Consider the following 20304-nt stretch of genomic DNA (forward strand, 5'->3'; position numbering starts at 1 on the left):
TTTTTAGGCATAGGTCGAGATTTTGGCCTTAGTTTTGAAGATGGTGTCAGTTTAATATACAAATCTATAGGCCTGAAAACACCCTCAGAAGTCTGTGCCTGTACAGCGGCTCCAAACCCATCCAAGGTAGAGACATCCGCGGGTTCCATAACTGAAGCATCTCGCGGCATACCGGACAACGAATGGGTCACAATAGAGGCTTGCGAATCAGAAGTAGCGGGTATCAGGGGCTGCGAAAGCGCCTGAGTACTGGCGAACTGGCGACTGGCTTAGGAGAAGCGTTGTCGGCAGTTTTGGACCTCAACGGCCTGTCTCTGACTTTTACTTTGTGTTTTTTAGGTATTCCAGTAGTCAGATTGCTAACTGACGACATTTCTGGATAATTAATGCGTGAGCCAAAATATTTAGAAGCAAAAATGTACCGACGTTTAATAGTGTGTTGATTAAATAAAGAACAAAACCGACAGCAAGGTACGTTATGGTCAGGGCCTAGGCAAGGAATACAGTACAAATGAAAATCCTTATGAGGTATTTGCTTTCCACAAGTAGTGCAATTATTAACTTTTACTGACATCGGTAAGGAGCAAGAAAAAGTTTCCCCAATGGGGTACTTAGCTTTTTAGTTGAAGACTTCGGATCTGAAACTCTAAAATGAAAATTTCAGGAGTCGGCCAACCGGCACTTGCAAAATGCTTCTGCTTCGGGCACCGCGTGGCAAGAAAGACTGATGTAATGGTGTCGGCTGCATGTTTTATACCCCTGACGACCTGAAGTCATGGAAGAAGGGACAGCAACCGACGCAGGACCCAAGACTTTGTTAATCAGGCCGACTGAGGGCAACCTGCCAGCAGATTACCCAAATGTAATGACTGCAACAGTGAAACACGAAGAACATCTCTTACGTTTCTCAGGCCTGTATTTTGGCTCTCTCTCCTTCTGTCTGCCCCTTTTCCGCTCCACTTCCGCAGGCTTTGAAACGGGAGGTTGAGTCCCAGCCTGGGAGGGAGGAGAAGCAAGGGCAAGAGAGGAAGGAGAGGCGGACACAGCAGCCGCTGTGACCGAAGCAGAGCATGAGGAACCACCTCAGAAGTGGGAAGAAGGCCTTTCAGGGCCAACTTAGCCTTCTTGTCCTTGATTGCACGCGGGTTAAAACCCGCGCATATAGAGCAGTCGGTACTTAGATTGTCAACACCCAAACACATTACACAGAGTGTGGCCATCTGCTGGGGACAACTTATGGCCATACTCAGTGCACCTTTTAAACACAGGCTTATCAGTCATTCAGACAAGAGAGGGAAAACAAGTAGAGAGAAAAAAAAATTATTAGTTTTCCCACTTAAACCACTCACCACACTCACATGCAGACCACACTGAGGGGGAGGGGAAGCAAGTACACTAACCAACTAAGCTAAACTAAGCTAAACAACCACAAAGTTTAATTTCACAACGCACCAAGCGAGGGGAGGAGTAGGAGAACCTATACTGACCAGTATACTAAAATTTAGAGGAAAAAAAAGACTTTCTAAAAGCTTTCAAAAGCCCACTTACTACTCGGAGCTCAGGAGATCATGATGCTTCAGCAAGCCGTGGCAAACGAGATCTGGGGGTTGGAAGGTAGTGGAGGTGTATTATGGGTAAGGTGAGGAGCTTGGAGCAGATGCTAGTGATATTGCCGGCTCGGATCCGGTATCCCCGCAGGTTGAATACCAAATGAAATAAACTACCTCAGATAATATAATACTGCTCTCGTGGAACAATATGAACTTATACTTACAAATAAGGAAACAAATAAACATATACAATTTACGTTAGAATTTTATTGAAATGTCCATGTTTTAAACTGTACAACTTGTATATGGAGAACTGCCCATTTTACTTTCTCTATAAAACTATTTACAGTCTTTCCAAAAGCAACAGCGCTCTTTGCCTTTCAGGAGAACTCTATATAACCCTACATACAATTTACTCTCTTTATTTCTAATTTACCAGCTTTGCTGCTATATTCAGTTTTTACAGACAGTTCAGTTCCTTTTATATGAAAAAATCAAGTGACATCACACTTAATACAAGACAGCAAAGTCTTCCATTTTCAACAAGCAACAAAACTTGCCTATGCTTGTTTTCATGCAGCAAAGGAGCCAGTTTTAAATGCCTAACTTGGCGATATATATTTGATTCTGTAATTTCCAAAATAACATTTCATCTGCACTGTTTTATCATAAATATCTTACTCAATAGTCCTCTAACCTTCTGTAACTTGCTTTAACCCCCAACTCTGTCTCAATGCAGTTCTTTAGTAGTCGAAAATGTTGTTTTACATGCTTTTCATAATAAGCAAACATTTACACACACGACGCTACATTCAAGGAGTTTTCTTGTTTTACTGGCTCAAAACTGCATGGCTCGGTTTCACCCTGTAGAAAATAAAGTGAATTTGGTCAATCCCAGTCTGGCCTTTAAACATACTAATGAATTATATTAGTTTTTAATGACGTTTTTTTAGGGCAGTACTGTCAAGTGATTTCTGAATGATCTATTTTTCTTAGTAGTGCTGACACATACAAATAAATGAAGACAAAACTTATTAACCAAGCATATATACATGATTAAACTGCATTAAAAATGTTTTGTACACAAAATAATGTACAGGACTACTGCTTATGCAGTTTTATGCTGGTTAATGTTGCCATATTACTTTCCTTCTATCTACTACTACTCTTGTGGATAAAAACGGGAGTAAAAATTGGCTTTCTATACAACAGAGCAGAATACGTAAGTATCAACTACTAGCCAAGTATAATGGGGAAGAATGCTCACTGACTGAAAATATTAATATAACACATTCTTCAGAAAATTCTATCATCTGCAATAATTAATAAATAAATGCTTTGCATGCCAGTTCTACTTTGCTTAGTACTCACTAACTTGCATGACAATTCCATTTCTTTAAAAATCACTTATTACTCTTGTATGGCCAACATTATAGGTTTGCATCAGATGTGGTACCCATTTTATTTGCTTTACATCTAGTTATTGTGTTAGAACTATAAAGTATCAAATAAAACTGGACAGCAATGGATCTTTTACAGCAAAAGGAAGTAGGGACCAATGTTTTCATTTTTACTGTATTGATATTTTGAATATTTAAAATAAGGGCTAACCAGTAAACATTAAAGGCTAAACTGGGTCTGACCATATTTGTTAAGTGTTTTTAAACAAAACACCCCCTTACAATATGCTGACATAATTATAAAACAATAATAATAACAACATGGATAATAATCCCAGAGCTATTACAGAAAAAAAAATAATAAAAATAAAATACCTGGCAGGATATGAAAAAAAAAAGGAATGTACAAATTCACAAATTATGTGTTCCAGTAATATGAAAAAAAAGAACACTCATTAAATATAGGAAGATTCTTTTTTCAAGTGTCCAGCACGGCAAACAAAAATAAGTATAAGCACTTTCTATTCCTGCATTGTCTGATACATGTTAGCGCCAACAGAACCTTGAAATTTGCAGCACAAGTCTACAGCTGTGAATTTAGAAAGATCTGAATTCAATACGCCAGACGATGGCCTACAGCATAATTTTCCTTTGTCTTGAAAAGATCTGATAAAAATAGTAGTAGTAAAAATAATAATAATAATAATAATAACAAAAATGAAAAAAAAAAAGTTATATAAACTGCCTGATAGGAACACGTACAACAATGGAAAGAGGAAAAGACAAACCACAAAGTCAGAAGACTATTTAAAATATTTTGACCACATTTTATACAAAAAATAATACAGTGGCTCCATCAAGTAACATGAGAAATAATTTAACCTTGTAGAAGCTTAAACATGATACTTGAACTTCGATTCCACAGTTAGTAATCCATTAATGTCCACACGGTGAAACTGTTTCACTGCAATCACCACCTTGTGTAAAATCTGTGCATTTTCTATTTCAAAGTCTTTCTAAAATGACTTCCCCAAAAGAATGGATTTGCTGCATTTTTGCTGACTTCAACGGTCTCTCCATTTTTTTCCAGCTAATACTAGTCCAGTGATGTCGTATGGCATATTTCCAGTTACGGTTCAGTGGTGAAGCATAAAAAAATACCCCACCCATAATCAAGAGGGTTAAGTATAGAAATAGCTGCCTTTAAGAAATTCAAACAATACAACATACAAGGATTAATAATCCCACCAGTTTTACAGTATATAAAAATGTACTCATTTATTTATATACATACAGTTTGGCCTCCATTTAGGAGATAGGGTTTCAAACAAATGTTTCTTTTCGTTTGCTACATGGCAGAGTCTTGGATTTTGATCTGTGCTCAAATGATATCCTGCGAGGGCCTGTCTGCGTACTACTAGCATCTGCCATTTCAGTTACGAGGCTACACTCTGACCCATTGTTATTATCAGCTTCCACAGTAAGAATCTCAGAGACTGTGGATCTCCTCTTTATTTTGAAGCTCTCTGCTGGTGGGGAGTTCTCCTCACACTCCTCATCAACACCTGGCAGTTCTTTTAGCTCTGCTGTTGAGGTGATCTGCTGGTAGGCAAGCATGGCTGTTCGGATACAATTGAGCCACTGCTGCTTATGGAAAATGTCAGTGGTCTGCAAGGTATGAGACTGACCATGGGTAGGGTCCTGGAATCGAACTCTGAAGATATTTTTAGCTGCAGAGGGAAGAAAAAGATACAATTAGCCTTTACTGAAATATTTTTTTGCAAAATGCTAATTTCTGTTTGCTTTACTAGGTGATAACATATTATGCAATATCACTCTTCTTTCCAAATACTTTATGACATTAAGAAGGAAGACAGAAATGTAAAGAATGAGAAATTAAAAAGGAAGACAGAAATGTAAAGAATGGTAGAAAAATTGACCACAACCAGGATGGCAAACAACTCTACTCAATAACAGTCAAACAAAGGACCACAGCTGGGATTAAAACGGCAATAATGTTTCATGCTGTATTAACTAGAGAATATTAATGAGAGAAACTCCAAGTAGAAAAACTCTGAAGACACAATGGACACAATGTTCTGCCATCACTCTTTCCTTTCTTTATGATATATAAAGGAAATATTACAGAAATTAGACAAGTGATGACAACTGTACATTGCCATGGAGACCTTAAAATCACCAATCAGGATGAAACATTCTTGTTTAGGCTACTCTGTTGTTTGTCACCTGCCTTGAGGCTGGGGAGAACTTCTAAATATGGTTTACTAAATAGGCTTGTAATGATGTGTAGACTACAAGCCTAGTACTTCTCTATGAACTTAGAAAATTACATGCATTCCCATACTTATTCCTACATGTATGCTACTTATTCATTTTGGGAACAAAAAACAATTTTGTTTAAAAAAGGCACAGTCAGACACTCAAGTAATAATGTCATGCTGATTACACTATTACATGGAAGCATATATCACACTTCATAACGTACATTTCCATGACATACCTTTGTCTGAATTGGTGAAAGCTCCACGGAAGGAGCCACCCATTTTTACATCACCATCTTGAAGATCATCTAATACCAGGTCCTGCATTGGTATTGGCTGTCTATACACCTGGTAGCAGTGGCGCTCATTACGTGTGACTGGACGTGTCAGAATCAGAATGTCTTGGAAAAGGAATACATATAGCTTCTGTGAAAAGAAATATTATTGCAGTTTAGTTTAGCTTAGCTTACAAAACTAAAGATGTCTGTATATATCTGACAAGACGTTTAAGCTGCAAAAACAGCAAAGTTGGCACTCTGTAATCAGCATCAAACCAACTCTGATGTACATTTTTGTTTTGAAAAGTAGTACATAAAGACCTTCACCTTTATTCATATCATCTATGTACAGAAGGGCACCACATTAATAAAGACAATCCATTCTCCATTACGTATCAATGCAGAAAGCACATTTGGGTGTACTTACTATAACAGAACTTCAAAGAAAGGCCACTGTAGCAATAAATTTTAATATTTGGGCTTACTCACCTTAATCATACCTTTGTCTGCCCAGAAGTTTAAGTGACATCTTCCCTGCTAGGAACCAGTAGGTCTTGCACTGATTAGTTACTAGAAGGTAGGTGCAAGGCTCAGCTATGTATTTGTTGTTCCAAATATTATTGGGTTCTTTGAACCAGTATTCCCTGCATGGAAATGGGGTTGTATAGACTTGCCTCGGCATGATCATTTAAGATGACTGCAATCATATCCAATATAATGAAAATAAAGGTTTACATTTCCTTTAGTCTCAAAAAAATTACAGTTACGTACTCACCATAACTCTACATCTGCGTTGTCCGTTTCTGTTCTTCCTTAACTGATGGGTCTTGGATCTGATCTTGTATCTGTCCTCAGGCACTTGTCAGACTAAGCTCTGTAGCTTGAGCTCCTTCCCTTACCCATAATCCCCGGTCTACTTCTTAGTTACCTCAGGCTGAGTCTCCCCTCTATTCAGATGAATACAACATACAAAGAGATCAGTCAAAAATAATCTCCAAGACAAAAAAAAAACACTGACAGCCTTCCTCAAGATTTTTAGCATATCCTTGCAGAAAATGTGACAAAAGAGTAGCAGAGTCATATTTTGCAACCTGCTAGTCTAAGTATGGACACTTGGGGGTGGCTAAAGTGCATATGCTGCGGCAGCACTAAGAATTGGCCACTGCCATATGAAGCAGGTAGAACAGTCAGTGCTGCATGGGACAGAATGGGGCAATCAAGATAATTTTTGGCCTCTCTTCCGCCAGTTTTTGTAATACTCTGTGGAGTAAGGGTATGGGAGGAGAATGCACAGAAAAAACAGACCATTCAATTTAGACCTTTACATCAAAATTGTATCAACTGTTTGTTATTCAGAGAAGCAAATGGGTCTCTAATATCCCATCTGTTAGTGAGGTCTAAGAATGCATCTCTGTTCAGAATCTAGTCATGGGGGTCTGTTGTGGAGTTCAACTAGGTAGGAATATGAGTTGTCTTCATCCGCAACCTGTATTCCAGGTCCTGTTTCAAAGCCTGTGTAACTTCCCTGCAGAGTTAAGAGCAAGTAGGCTCCTTGTTTATGTACCACATTACTGTTAATACTAGGACATGCATAGCCTCAGGTACTACTGTCTTGAAGACTTTGAGAGCCTGGACAAGTACCATTATTTCTGCTATGTTTATGCCATCCTTTGCTTGTCTGTGATTATCAGGTGCCCTGCACTTTGCAGGTCTTGGTATATCCACTCCTTCCTATTTCTTGGGACATCTGTGGTCAAGGTCTGGTTTAGGGTTGGTGGTCTGAAAAGCATGCCATCATTCCTTCAGACTTGGTATATCCACCACTTCAGATAATTCTTTATGCAGGGTAGGACTAGGGTGGCATATTCTAGGGAATGAATCTGCTGCCTCCAGGTTTTCAAGTACCATTAAAGTCTCTTCAAGTGCAATCTGGCTAGTGGCACAATGAGAATGGCGCTTGTCATGTGGCCCAGAATGCTCAGAAATCCCGACTGGCTAACCTGTGTTCCCTAACATGTACTAAAAAATGGTTAAAAGGGTGGTAGGTAAATGCCTGCAGAGCTGTTGTTCCAAGACATCCAATGAGGCTACCTTCTTGGCCAGAACTAGGTTCGACTTGCATTTCTTTAGGAAGAAGTACAGTTTGTTGACACAATCCAGTGTACTTCACAGTTCTCTGCATCTCCTCTGGGGATTGAGCCTAAATCAAGTAATAATTCCAGGTAGGTATAAATGTGGATGCCCATGGTCCCACAGTGGGCTATGATTGGCTCTAGATGTTTTGTAAAAACACCTGGTGCAAGGTAACCATTGCTTTCATGTTGGGACATTAATAAAAAAAGAAGGTATGTACTCACCATAACGTTCCATCTGAGTAGTTATACTTCATTTTTCTGCAACCTGTGGGTATATGGATCCGTATCTGATCCGAGCCGGCAACTTTTTTCTAGCATCTGCTCCGAGCTCCTCTCCTTACCCATAATGCCCTACCATCTCCTATCTTCCCTCAGATCGAGTTTGCTGCAACTAACAATATAAATGCAACTCAACCCAATAACCAACCTGAAAGCAGGATAAGGTCCGGGGGATGGAGGGAGGGAATGTTGCAGAAAAATGAAGTACAACTACTCAGATGGAACGTTATGGTGAGTACATAACTTCTTTATCTGAAGTAGTTAACTTCATTTTATCTGCAACCTGTGGGACAGAGTCCCCAGCTACTCCAATCCTTGGAGGCCCTTATGGAAGGATATTCCTGAGCACCACAGAGCCAAAGGATGCTCTACCCCTCGAAATCAGATCCAATTTGTAATGGGAAATGAAGGTATGTAAATTGGCCCATGTCGTTGCTGCGCAAATATCGTCCAAAGGTACCCTGGACCAAAAAGCAGCAGAAGTCGCCATGGACCTGGTAGAGTGAGCCTTAACTATACCAGGAGGTGATAAACCTTTTGTTTTGTAAGCATGTGAAATGCAATACAGACATAGCCAACATCCTGGCAGACAGATTCAGCGCAAACTCTCCCCCCCCAATGGAGCAAATGCCTATCCCAACTGAATGTAACCTCCCTGTCATCACAGATGCACAGGTGAAAGCTGCCCTCTCCAAAGCAAAAAACACAGCATCTACGGGACCGGACGGTGTCCCAGGCTGTGTCTTACACGAGCTCCAAGAAGAACTGAACCCTCATATTAAGTCACTGTTCAAACTTAGCCTTACTACAGGATACGTACCCAAAGAATGGCGTACAGCTACAGTGGTCCCACTCCACAAAGGTGGTGCCACAATGGACCCCGGGAACTATCGCCCCATAAGCCTGACTAGTCTGGTCTGTAAAGCTATGGAGCATATTATCATGGAACGCATAAACAAAGACATTGGAAGCCTACAGACACTGGACCCTACCCAATTCGGCTTTGTTAAGGGCAGATCTTGCCTCTTAAACCAAGTTGATTTCTTTGAAACAGTTACCAAAGCCATAGATGAGGGCAAGGTAGTCCACACAGCCTACCTGGACCTTGCAAAAGCCTTTGACACAATACCCCACTCGGGCATCATAAATAAGCTTACCAGCTTAAATATCAACCCCTATATCACAAGATGGGTTGCAAACTGGCTCAGAGATAGAACCCACATGGTCAGAATCACAGGTGCCATGTCCAAATCCAAGCCAGTTACAAGTCGCGTCCCACAGGGCTCAGTTCTGGGACCTCTCTTGTTCGGTATATAGTTCTCTGAGGTTCAGGCTAACACGGGGGGATTATGGCTGACAAAGTTTGCAGATGACTGCAAACTGGGGGCCATAATCGACTCTCCAGCTGACACAAGCATCCTCCAAAAGGATCTCACAGAGACGGATGCTTGGTGCCAGAGCCACGGCCTCAAGCTAAATGCTAAAAAGTGCATAGTCATCCCCTTTGGGAAAAACAAGGTGCCCACAAATTACCACATAGGTGGTAATCCATTAAGTACGGAAGAAGTAATTAGAGATTTGGGGACCAACGTAGATAGTAATCTTTCCTTTGATAATCACGTTGCCAAAGTGGTTAGAAAGACCTTCTATATAGCCCACCTTATCACGAAAGGGTTCGCATCTAGATCAAGAGAGGTCATTGTGCCCCTCTACTCGTCAGTCATCAGGCCCATAATTGAATACAATGCCCCTTTTGGGATGTACCTTACCCGACACCTGCAGCAACTGGAGAGACTCACCAAGAGAATAATGGGCTACAAACAGATGTCCTATGCAGCTCGACTAAAGAAACTCCAGCTCTACTCATTTGCTTACCGCCTAATCAGAGGCGATCTATGCCTGATGTACAAAGCCATGTCAAACCCAGAATTAATGGACATGCTACACCTCAAAAAATCCAAGTCCCTTAGAACTACACGCCCCAGGGACTTAAACCTCAGCACAAAAATAAATAGGACATGCTGGAGGGACAGATTCATTTCCCAGAGGCTCCCCTCACTCTGGAATAGAATCCCAATTCATGTTAGACATAGCCCCTCGCTGACCCTCTTCAAGCGAAATCTGGACGTGTGGATGGGAAATCGCAAATTCACCCCTGGGATCTCTTCTGTGTCCCTGCTAGACAGAGGCACAGTAAACTAATCTTAAAGGGTACCTTCTGTGACCTACTTTACAGAGGCACAGTAGGCTAATCTAATAGGGAGGCGGAAGCCAAATGCACTCTGGCTAGGCTTATAAATGCCCTAGGGCAGATAGCCTAGTATCTACCTATGAACCTATGAAGAGTGATCCATCTGGCTAAAGAAACTTTAGAAATAGCTTTTCCCATAAATGCTTTGGAAAAAGAAACAAACAATTAGTCAGTCTTGCAGAAAGACTTTGTTCTATGAAGATAAAAACGAAGTTGTCTATGAACATCCAACAAATGGAGTTTGTATTCACCTTTATTTTGAAAGTTGGGAAAGAAAACGGGCAGATTAATGGACTGGTTTATGTTTGCTTCAGATGCCACTTTAGGTAAGAAGGAAGGGTTAGTACGGAGGGAAACCCTATCTTTATGGAAGGCCAAATAGGGAGGCACGGTAGACAGAGGTTGAAGCTCAGAAACTCTCCTAGCCGAAGTGATGGCTACTAGAAAAGCTGTCTTCCAGGACAAAAATTTTAAGTCCACCAAAGCTGCGGGTTCAAAAGGAGGGGCTACCAATGTCTGTAAAACAAAAGTAAGGTCCCAAGGAGGTACAGAATCCTTGACAGGGGGCCGTAGCAGAAAAGTACCTTTGACAAAAGCCTTACACAGCCTAGAGGAGGCTAAGGCCATATTGTCTTCGCCAACGTGAAAACTGGAGATGGCTGCCAATTGTACTTTCACTGTGGAGGAAATAGCTCCTTGCTGAAAGATACCAGACAGGAAGACCAACACCGCTGGAACAGGAGCTGTAAAGGGATCTATTTCTCTCTGTGAAGCCAAAATGGAAAAGCGCTTCCATTTACTGCAATACAGTTTTCTAGTGGAATCTTTAAGAGAGGCCACTAGAATCGATTTGACCTGGGATGAAAGACCGAGAGTCCTGGCGATTAATGGAACTGGAGCAACCAAGCTGTTACCTTGAGGCTGCCCAGATCGGGTGGACGTGTCCCTGACGGATGGGAAATTAGATCCGGACAGGGATCCAGAACCCACGGGGGAGCTAATAGATGAGACCAAAGGAATGGGAACCAAAACTGACGAGGCCAGAACGGGACAATGAGGATCACTTTGCACCATAGTCGGCAAGCTTTCTGAAGAAACTTCGAAATGAGTGGCAATGGAGGATAAGCATACAGAAGCCCAGGGGGCCAAGCATAAACTAGAGCATCTCTGGGGACTTCCCCTGGTGAGGGAATCAGAGCGAATAACTCGCTGCACTTCGCTAAAATGTTGGAGCGCCCCGGGATGTGCGTTGCTATCAGACACTGACCGGTGGAAATCGCCCATTCCCACACTCTCATGGCCTCGCGACATAGAGGGTAGGATCTGGTTCCCCCCTGCTTGTTGATATACCAGACGACCGACATGTTGTCTGACTGAATTGCAATCAATCCGAGAGGGAGGACTGTGTGAAAGGTTTCCACCGCTAAAAGCACTGCCCTCATCTCTAGAACATTTATGTGCAAATTGGTCTCTGTCTGGGACCACGTGCCTTGGACTGTCCTTCCCAAACAGTGTCCCCCCCTCACCCGAGTTGGGAGGCGTCCGTGGTCACTGTGGTTTGGACCGAGGGTGACGCAAATGGGCGTCCTGTTGATATCTCCAGTGAAGTTAACCACCAAAGAAGAGATGTCCTGCAGACGTGACTGATCTTGATTGGAAATTCCATGGGTAGGTCTAGCCAGGACCACTGGACAGCCAGAGTCCATTGAAGAACCCGCATGTGAAGGCGTGCATACGGGAGAATAGATATGGAGGCAGCCATGGAGCCCAGAGCCCGGAGAACCTCACTCGCCTTTGAAGACTGGGAGTTTGCCATCTGAGCTATGTGGCCACTGAGATGTAGAATCCTGTCTGGAGTTAGGAATACCTTCATCTGCAAAGTGTCTAACCGTGCCCTAATGAAGTCTAGAATTTGTACTGGTTGTAAATGGGATTTGTGAACACTGACTGTAATTCCCAGTAAGTCTGCTAACCGAATGAAATAATCTCGGGCCAGACACAAGTGATGCATGTTGTGCGCAGCAAAGAGCCAGTCGTCCAAGTAAGGAAACACCTGAATACCCTGAAGCCTCAGGTGGGCCACTAGAACTGCCATTACCTTGGTGAACACCCTGGGGGGCTGTGGTGAGACCAAAGGGTAGGACCCTGAACTGAAAGTGACTGGCTCCCAGCCGGAAGCACAGAAACCTCCTGGAGCTTCTGTGTATTTTGATGTGGTAGTAAGCATCCTGAAGGTCTAACGAGCACATCCAGTCGCACTCTTAGAGATAAGGTAGAATGGACTGTAGAGTAACCATCCGGAATTTCTGTTTTGCTACAGACAGGTTTAATGTTGACAGGTCTAGAATGGGCCCGAGGTCCCCCGTCTTTTTTGGCACCAAAAAGAACCTTGAGTAGATGCCTAACCCGGATTAATTGGGGGGAACCTTTTCGATGGCTCGTTTGATAAGCAGCTTTGAAATCTCGAGAGCTGCAGCCTCCATGTGAGCGGGTGGAACATCCGGGAGGTGTTTTGTAATGTTGGGAGAGGCAATGAAAGGAATAGAGTAACCTCTGGATATTATCTGAAGAATCCAGCGATCTGTCGTAATGGACTCCCATGCTGCTGGGTGTAAGGACAATCGTCCGACTGCCTCCAGAGTAGGGCAGTCGGGCAACCCCTCAGGGCTGCTGACCATGTCTATCAGAAAAGGGTTCCCTAGACCCGAAATTCCTGGGACCCCCTCCACCTCTGGGTTGGTGTCGATCTTGTCCCCCTCTGCCTCTGGGGAATAGCTGTCCTGAGAATCCCGGGAAAACTGAGATTTCTGGAACCACATCTTCTTCTGCCCTCTTTGATTCCTAGAGAAGGACCGCTGAGGGTTAGAGAAGCAGACACTGATGGCAGACAAGGTCTTCCCGTCCTTTTTGCTCTGGACCAGTGTGTCACGTACTGTCTTCCCAAAGAGGGAAGAGCCGTCGTAGGGAGCGTTGATAGACGACGCCTTGAAAGGGTCCGCGAACTGAGACAATCTGAGCCAGGCATGACACCTCATGGCTATGCTTGTCCCAGCCGCTCTAGCTGCTCCTTCCGTGGCGTGGGAAAGTAGCCGCATAGATGTATTTGAGACCGACTTCAGAGTAGACATTTTCACAGAAAACAGCTGTTTGTCTTGCGGAAATAAAGACTCTGGGGGCGACTCAGCGAATTCCGAAGCAAGGTCTCGCTGAAGTCAAATCACATGTGCCAAATAATTCATCGCACGGATAGAAAAGGTCGCTGAATAGTATACGTGCTTCCCAAACCTATCCACCGACCTGGACTCTTGTCTGGAGAGTGGACTAAAGAACTCTCCTGTGCTAGTTCCTTCTTTGTGGCCGCTGCTACCAACATAGCATCAACTGGGGCTCCTTTTGACCAGGGTTGTCTATCCGAAGGAGGAGATAAGACCTTGTCAGGACGTTTGGGGATGGGCTCTACGGCATTGAGCGCCTTCCATGCCCTCGTGGTGATGAGGTCCACCAAGGGGTCTGCTGGTGGGGACACCCAGGAAGCAGATGGGCCCGTGCCAAAGGCCTCCAGGAACACTGACTCATCCCCAGAAGGTTTTGGGGCTGACCAACCTCCCCTCTGGCGGAGGATTTCCATAATTTCTCCGAAGGAGACGTCTTCGGGAGGTGAACTGGGGGAAACCTTCTCCTTCATCTAAGTCAGTGGTGAGGGACTCGGGGGAGTCCATGTGCCTCCTTTTGCACTTGCGCTTGTGGTGGCCCTCTTCAGTGGGACTTTCAGAAGGGGATCCGCGAGCCGCAGGGGTTTCCTCAGGGAAAATGACCTGGGGATCCTCTGGCATAGGCTGTCCCTGAGACAGGATGAAGGGAGTCGTCGCCAAATCCAGGGGGGCCTGGGTGGTATTTGAGGGAGTGGGCTGGGGTCTCAATCCCTGGGAGAGAACCCTCTCCACCACTTCGAAGGCCGAAGGAGAAGTTCTCCCTGGATCCGAAGCGGGGACCGGAGCCAAAGACAGGGTAGCCTGAGGTCCGAGGGAACGGGTCGGGTCCGAAAGGGTGGGAGCCGAAGAATCCATTCTCCTGGGTCCGACTCCCTGTCCGCGGCTCTGAGAGTCACTCGGATCCGAGGAACTCAAGGTAACAGCTGGAGTCGAGGTTGGAGGAACAGTCAGCGCTGAGCTACCAGCTCCGAAGAGCCTCAGATCCAAAAGCCCCGAAGCACGGATCGGGGAAGGAGAGATGGGACGGAAAAGAGGCATGGAGGTCACCCCTCCAGAGGGAGAGAGACCTGGCAAAACTCCCATCTGAATTAGGGTCTAAAGGAATCTCCGCATCATCCTGTCCATATCCATTTCCGCTCCGAGTCGACCTCGAAGAGGCCACCGACTCAGATCTGGCTGGTCTACTCAGAGGGGTGGAGGGCCTCGGGTCCGAAAGTTCCAACGGCTCCGGTGAGAAACGTGGTGACTGGAGCCGAGGAGAAACAGGCCTCATGGTCTTGGATGGAGGGTTGAGAAAGAGCTCCCTGTCTGGGGATCTCTTGCAATGCCTGTCTTTCTTTTTCTCCCTTTCTTCTCTGCATCTTTCCTTTTCCTTCTCTTTATCTTTGTCAGCCTCGCTGACTGAAGATCTGTCCTTAGAGGACCCATCGCCAGATGAAGAGGGAGGTTGAGTCCCTGTCTGGGGAGGTGCACTAGCCACCGAGGCAGAAGCCAGCATGGCAACTGGGAGAAGGCCTTTGGTAACTAGCTTGGCCTTACGATCCCTAAGGGCCTTGGGGTTGAAGCCTGAACAGACAGCACACTGGGTGGATTAGTGTGCCACTTCTAGACATATCACACACAAAGTGTGACCAGTAGCGGTGGAAAGCTTATGGCCACATTCTGTACATTTTTTGAATACAGGCTTTGGCTGATCAGCCATAGTCCTGCACTCAAAGGTAAAGGTACTACCTTCCCACAAAAAAGAAACCACACACACACACAGGTAGGGGAAGGGCAGGCCTGAGAACTATTGTACTACCAAAAAACTTTTTTTTTTTTTTTTTTTACACTAATGACCAACGCGTTACTACAGAAGGGGAGGAAGGGTAATCCTACACAAGCATACTAGCTATGATCAAAAGTTTCCACTTACTATATCCCTTTTCAGCTCAGAGCAAAGGAGACCATGATGTACACTACTGGTGCGGCAAACGAGATCTGGGGGAAGATAGGAGATGGTAGGGCATTATGAGTAAGAGGAAGAGCTCGGAGCTTGGAGCAGATGCTAGAAAAAAGTTGCCGGCTCAGATCTGATACGGATCCGTATACCCACAGGTTGCAGATAAAATGAAGTTAACTACTTCAGATCAAATCTTTTGGGGTTCTGTTCAAGCAGCTTTATTATATACAAACACATTACTATTGTTGACTATAGATTGTAACTTAAGTAACTTGTATACAATTAATGACTATGATCATGCATGCTTATTCCTTAGCTGCTCTTTCAAAATAGCACTAAGGATGTGCATGTGTGCGGATTATATACGTGCACATACAGCCACACATGCTTCTTAAAGGTACAAGCAGATACACCTTACACTCTGATCTACAGTAGCCAAACAAGGGGCATGGAAGTAAACTGATAGTGAAAGAACGTTCCTAGAATCACTGAACTCTAGTATCAACAGAAGAGAATGAGACATAACACTGTTAAAGACCAAGGAAATTTTAGCACCTACAGGAATTTGCTTAGTTTTTAAAGGTCCAGAGTGGGTCTCCATAACCCATCCTTTCCTGGATGAAGGGCACAGTTCTTTGGTTCCTTGAGACAGTATCTCTGTTAAAATGCAGGGCTAATTGCTCCTGGTCTTTCAGTACACATGGCAGTTCTTTCTTTCTTGGCTTAGATGTGAAGTCTGCATCCTCTGTGGTCAATCTGGAGTGCCCACTAGTCCAAAATTACTGCATATCCAATTCTGGAAAAAGGAGGTCAGGCAGCTTACCTATCTTGGGGCAATGAGGGAGTGAGGTGAGGGCTGGAAGGCCAGAGTGGAGATTTTGGAGTGGGGGAGGAAGCAGGCTAATAATGTCACAGCTGCACCTGCTTGCTGCCATTTCCTTTTCTGTATTCCCTTCTACGGTTCAGCTACTTGCCTTTTCCCTGCCTTTTAGTAAGATCCTCACTCAGAGGGATCATTTCTGCTATATTTGGGACTAGAATAGGAAATATGTGTTTGACTAACTCCCCAGTTTTCTCTTTGCCCGCTACACCTTTAACATACACTATAAGAGAGAGGTCCAGAGAAAAAGAAGTTATGTCTTACCATAACGTTCCATCTGTGTTGTTGATCTTCGTTCATTCATTACTGATGAGTTATCGGTTCTGTCCTCGGAACCAAGGCGGCCAATATCAAGCTTGCGTCAGCCAAAAACTCTCAAGCCAAGGCCCTACCCAGAATGCTGTGCTCCCCGTTACTTCAGATCGAGTTTGCAAGTTGATAGATAAAAGTAGAGGCTATCTCTAGTCATAACAGACCTACAAGAAAGGAGTACATGAGATCAGCCAAGAACCTCCGGATGGGGGACGGAGGGTGGGAAGAAATGAATGAATGAAGATCAACAACACAGATGGAACATTATGGTAAGACATAACTTCTTTATCTGATGTTAATCTTCATTCATTCCTTACTGATGGGACATTCCCCAGCTACCTGTATTCCTGGGTGACCCTCACGGAATGACATTCCTGAGCACCATGGAGCCAAAGGAAGCTCAACCTCTGGAGGCCAAGTCCAATTTGTAATGAAGAATAAAGGTATGACGTGTGGCCCAAGTCACTGCTGAGCAAATATCATTGAGGGAAGCCTTAGCATGGAAAGCTGCTGAAGTTGCCATAGATCTTGTAGAATGAGCTTTGACTCTATGAGGAAAGGTGAGATAGTTTCTGTTGTAGAAAAAGGTTTTACAATTTCTCAACCATGAAGCTAATGTAACTTCTGATACAGGATGACCCCATCTAGGTCCAGAAAAAGCCAGAAATAGCTGGTCTGATTTATGGGTAAATTTTGTTCTGTCCAGATAAAATCGTAATTGCCTATGAACATCCACAGAGTGCAGGCAATACTCTCCCTTGTGAGAATGATTAGGAAAGAGCACAGGAAGGCCAATAGACTGAAGGATAGATCGCTCTGACACCACATTTGGTAAAAAGGTAGAATTAGTTCTCAGTGATACCCTATCCTTATGGAAGATAAGATAGGGAGGTTTGATGCATAAGGCCTGGAGTTCTGATAATCGCCTGGCTGATGTGATTGCATTTAAAAACAAAGTTTTCTAAGAGAGATATTTCACATCACATGAAGACACAGGTTCAAAGGGGGGAGCTGTTAGAACTTGCAGAACCAAAGCCAAATCTCAAGGTTGTACGGGTTCTCTAAAGGGAGGTTTTAGGTGGATAACCCCTTTCAAGAAAGTCTTACAGAGTCTATGTGACATAGAAGAATCTTGAAAACCAATATGAAAATTTGGAATGGCAGCTAAATGTACACAGATAGTAGATGCAGACACCCCAGAGTGGAAAAGATGTGATAAGTAATCCAATACCACCAAGACTGGGGCTGACAAGGGGTCTAATTGCTTATTTGCTGCCCAGAGAGAGAACCTCTTCCATTTGTTAAGATAGATTAGTCTGGCAGACGATTTATGAGATGCAATAGGAATATTGCGCACAGGGGACGAAAGGTTTTCATGCCTGGCAATCATTGGAAGTGGAGAAACCAAGCTGTCAGTTTCAGGGTTGTTAGATTGGGGTGAATAAGACCATGCGGATTGGAGATCAACGCTGGGGATGGACTGAGGATCCACGACTGATCTAGCAGGTGGAGACAGAGGAAGGGAAACCAGACTTGTTAAGGCCAATATGGAACAATGAGGATCACTTTGCTCTTCAACTGTTGTGCTTTCTTTAGAAATCGGGAGATGAGGGGAAGAGGTGTATAGGCAAAAAGAAGACCAGAGGGCCAAGCGTGGACAAGAGCATCCCTTGGTGACTGTCCCAGAGGGGGGATCAGGGCAGAGTAGTTGTTGCATTTGTAGTGGGTTGGGGAGGACAATAGGTCGCAGCAAGGCTGGCCCCAGCGGTTGAAGATTTTTGCCACTATCAGAGGATTGAGGGACCACTCGTGAGGTGTAGAATGCACCTGCTCAATTTGTCTGCTATCACGTTGGAGCTACCGGCAATGTGCATTGCAATCAGAAAGCGGTTGTGAGCTATCACCCATTGCCATATTCTCAAGGTCTCTCGGCATAACGGGTAAGATCTGGTGCCCCCTTGTTTGTTGATGTGCCGGACCACTAACATGTTGTCTGATGGATCACTTCCAGGACACCGATATGCAAAAGGGCCTCTGTCTCCGACCAGGTGCCTTGGACCGAGTTTCCCTGACATAGCCCCCCCCCACCCATCAAGGAGGCATCCATGGTCACCGTGGCTATCGGTTGATGGGGGTTGAAAGGGCGAGACCATTGTTTGGGATTTCGAGACGTCCACCAGAGTAAATCTTGCTTGCACCTCTGAGTTACACTTATCTGAAAAGACGAAGGATGTTGTAGAGGGTACCACTGAGTGAGTGAGAAGTAACCACTGAAGAATCCTCATGTGGAATCTGGCTAAAGGAACAATGGTAATAGAGGCTCTCATTGACCCCAGTAGTTGGGAGTATAGATCGAGCTGGGATTTGTGGCGACAGAGCAGCGGTTGAACTTGTTGTCTTATTCTCTGAAGTCTGTGTTCTGGAAGTGATGCTGTGCAATTTCTCATGTCCAACAGTACCCCTATAAATTCTAAAGACTGAGTTGGGGTTGTGTTGGATTTCTCCCAGTTTATAGTGATTCCCAGGCTTTGAACTGTTAAGAGAGTATACTGCAGGGCTTCTTCCAGTAGACGCTTGGTGGGGGCGGTGAGGAGCCAGTCATCTAGATAAGGAAACGCCTGGAATCCTTGAAGTCGCAAGTGAGCGATAACCACTGGCATGCATTTCGTGAACACTCTGGGGGCTGTAGAGAAACCGAAGGGCAGGGCTCAAAACTGGTACTGACGGGCTCCTATACGGAAGTGGAGGTATCTTCTTCAGTGTTTTTCAATTTTTATATGGTAATATGCATCTTGAAGATCTACAGAGCACATCCAATCGTCTTCTTCCAGAAGAGGAAGGATAGACTGAACCATGACCATCCGGAATTTCTCTGTTTTTACAAATTTGATTAATGTACTGAGATCCAAAATTGTTCTTCAGTCCCCTGTCTTTTTTGGCACTAAAAAGAATCTAGAGAAAAAAACGGATCCTGTCTGGTCTGGTCTGGGGGGACCATCTGGATGACTTTTGTAGTAGCTTTTGGATTTCGTGTGCTGCTGTTTCACTTTAACTGGGTGGAACGTTGGGTAATATTCTTGATGAGACTGGGCAAAGATGAAAGGGCATGTGATAGCCTCTGGATATTATCCATTGTACCAAAGCATTGGTTATCTTTTGCCAGGCAGCGGGGTACAAGGAGCAACAACCCCTGACTGCTTCCAGAGGTGAGCAGTCGGGCAACGCTTCAGGAGCGCTGATAGGGTTGGCCAGAGAAAGAATCTCTGGAACCCCGGTTTCGTGGACCTCCTCTGCCCCGAAAGGGGCATCTTCCATTGGAGTTTCCTCCTCTGCCTCTAGGGGAGAACTTGGCACGTAATTTCTTGTGCCAGATCTTTCTGCTCCTATGATTTCTGGAGTAGGATCGCTGAGGAGTGGAGTGTCTGACACCAACAGCAGACAGGGTCTTGCCATCTTGTTCACACCTTGCCAATCTATCCTTGACTTTAGGGCCAAACAAAGAATCGGCCTCTATGGGGGCATTCATGAAGGAAGCCTTAAAGGAGTCCACAAAGGCACATTCCAAGCATGTCGTCTGGTGACTATACCTGCGCCTGCCTCTCTAGCTGCCCCTTTCATTGGGTGAGAAATAAGACACATGGAAGAGTTGGAAATGGACTCTAGGGTGGCTATCTGAGAAGCCACATTATCACAGACTTTGTCAGAAACCGCTCCTGCCAAGGTTTCAGAGAGCTGGTTGATAAGATCTCGCTGAAGCCTGGTAAAATGTGCCAAACAATTCAA

At 44.3% G+C, this 20304-nt stretch overlaps 1 protein-coding gene across 1 annotated transcript in view; it reads right to left on the reverse strand.

Moving 5' to 3' along the window:
* Nucleotides 1-1797: 1797 nt before the first annotated feature.
* Nucleotides 1798-20304, reverse strand: part of LOC122815951 (neuroepithelial cell-transforming gene 1 protein-like) — a 122443-nt gene continuing 103936 nt past the window's right edge. Inside the window, exons 9-10 of the mRNA XM_044088826.1 lie at nucleotides 5472-5658; nucleotides 1798-4680 (exon numbers count right to left, since the gene is read on the reverse strand). Coding sequence (XP_043944761.1) covers nucleotides 4274-4680; nucleotides 5472-5658 — 594 coding nt within the window. The 3' untranslated portion in view covers nucleotides 1798-4273. The remainder of the gene's footprint in view (nucleotides 4681-5471; nucleotides 5659-20304) is intronic.

The sequence above is a fragment of the Protopterus annectens genome, chromosome 11.part0, assembly GCF_019279795.1.
Source record: "Protopterus annectens isolate FY-2018-M chromosome 11.part0, PAN1.0, whole genome shotgun sequence".
NCBI classification, from domain to species: domain Eukaryota; kingdom Metazoa; phylum Chordata; order Ceratodontiformes; family Protopteridae; genus Protopterus; species Protopterus annectens.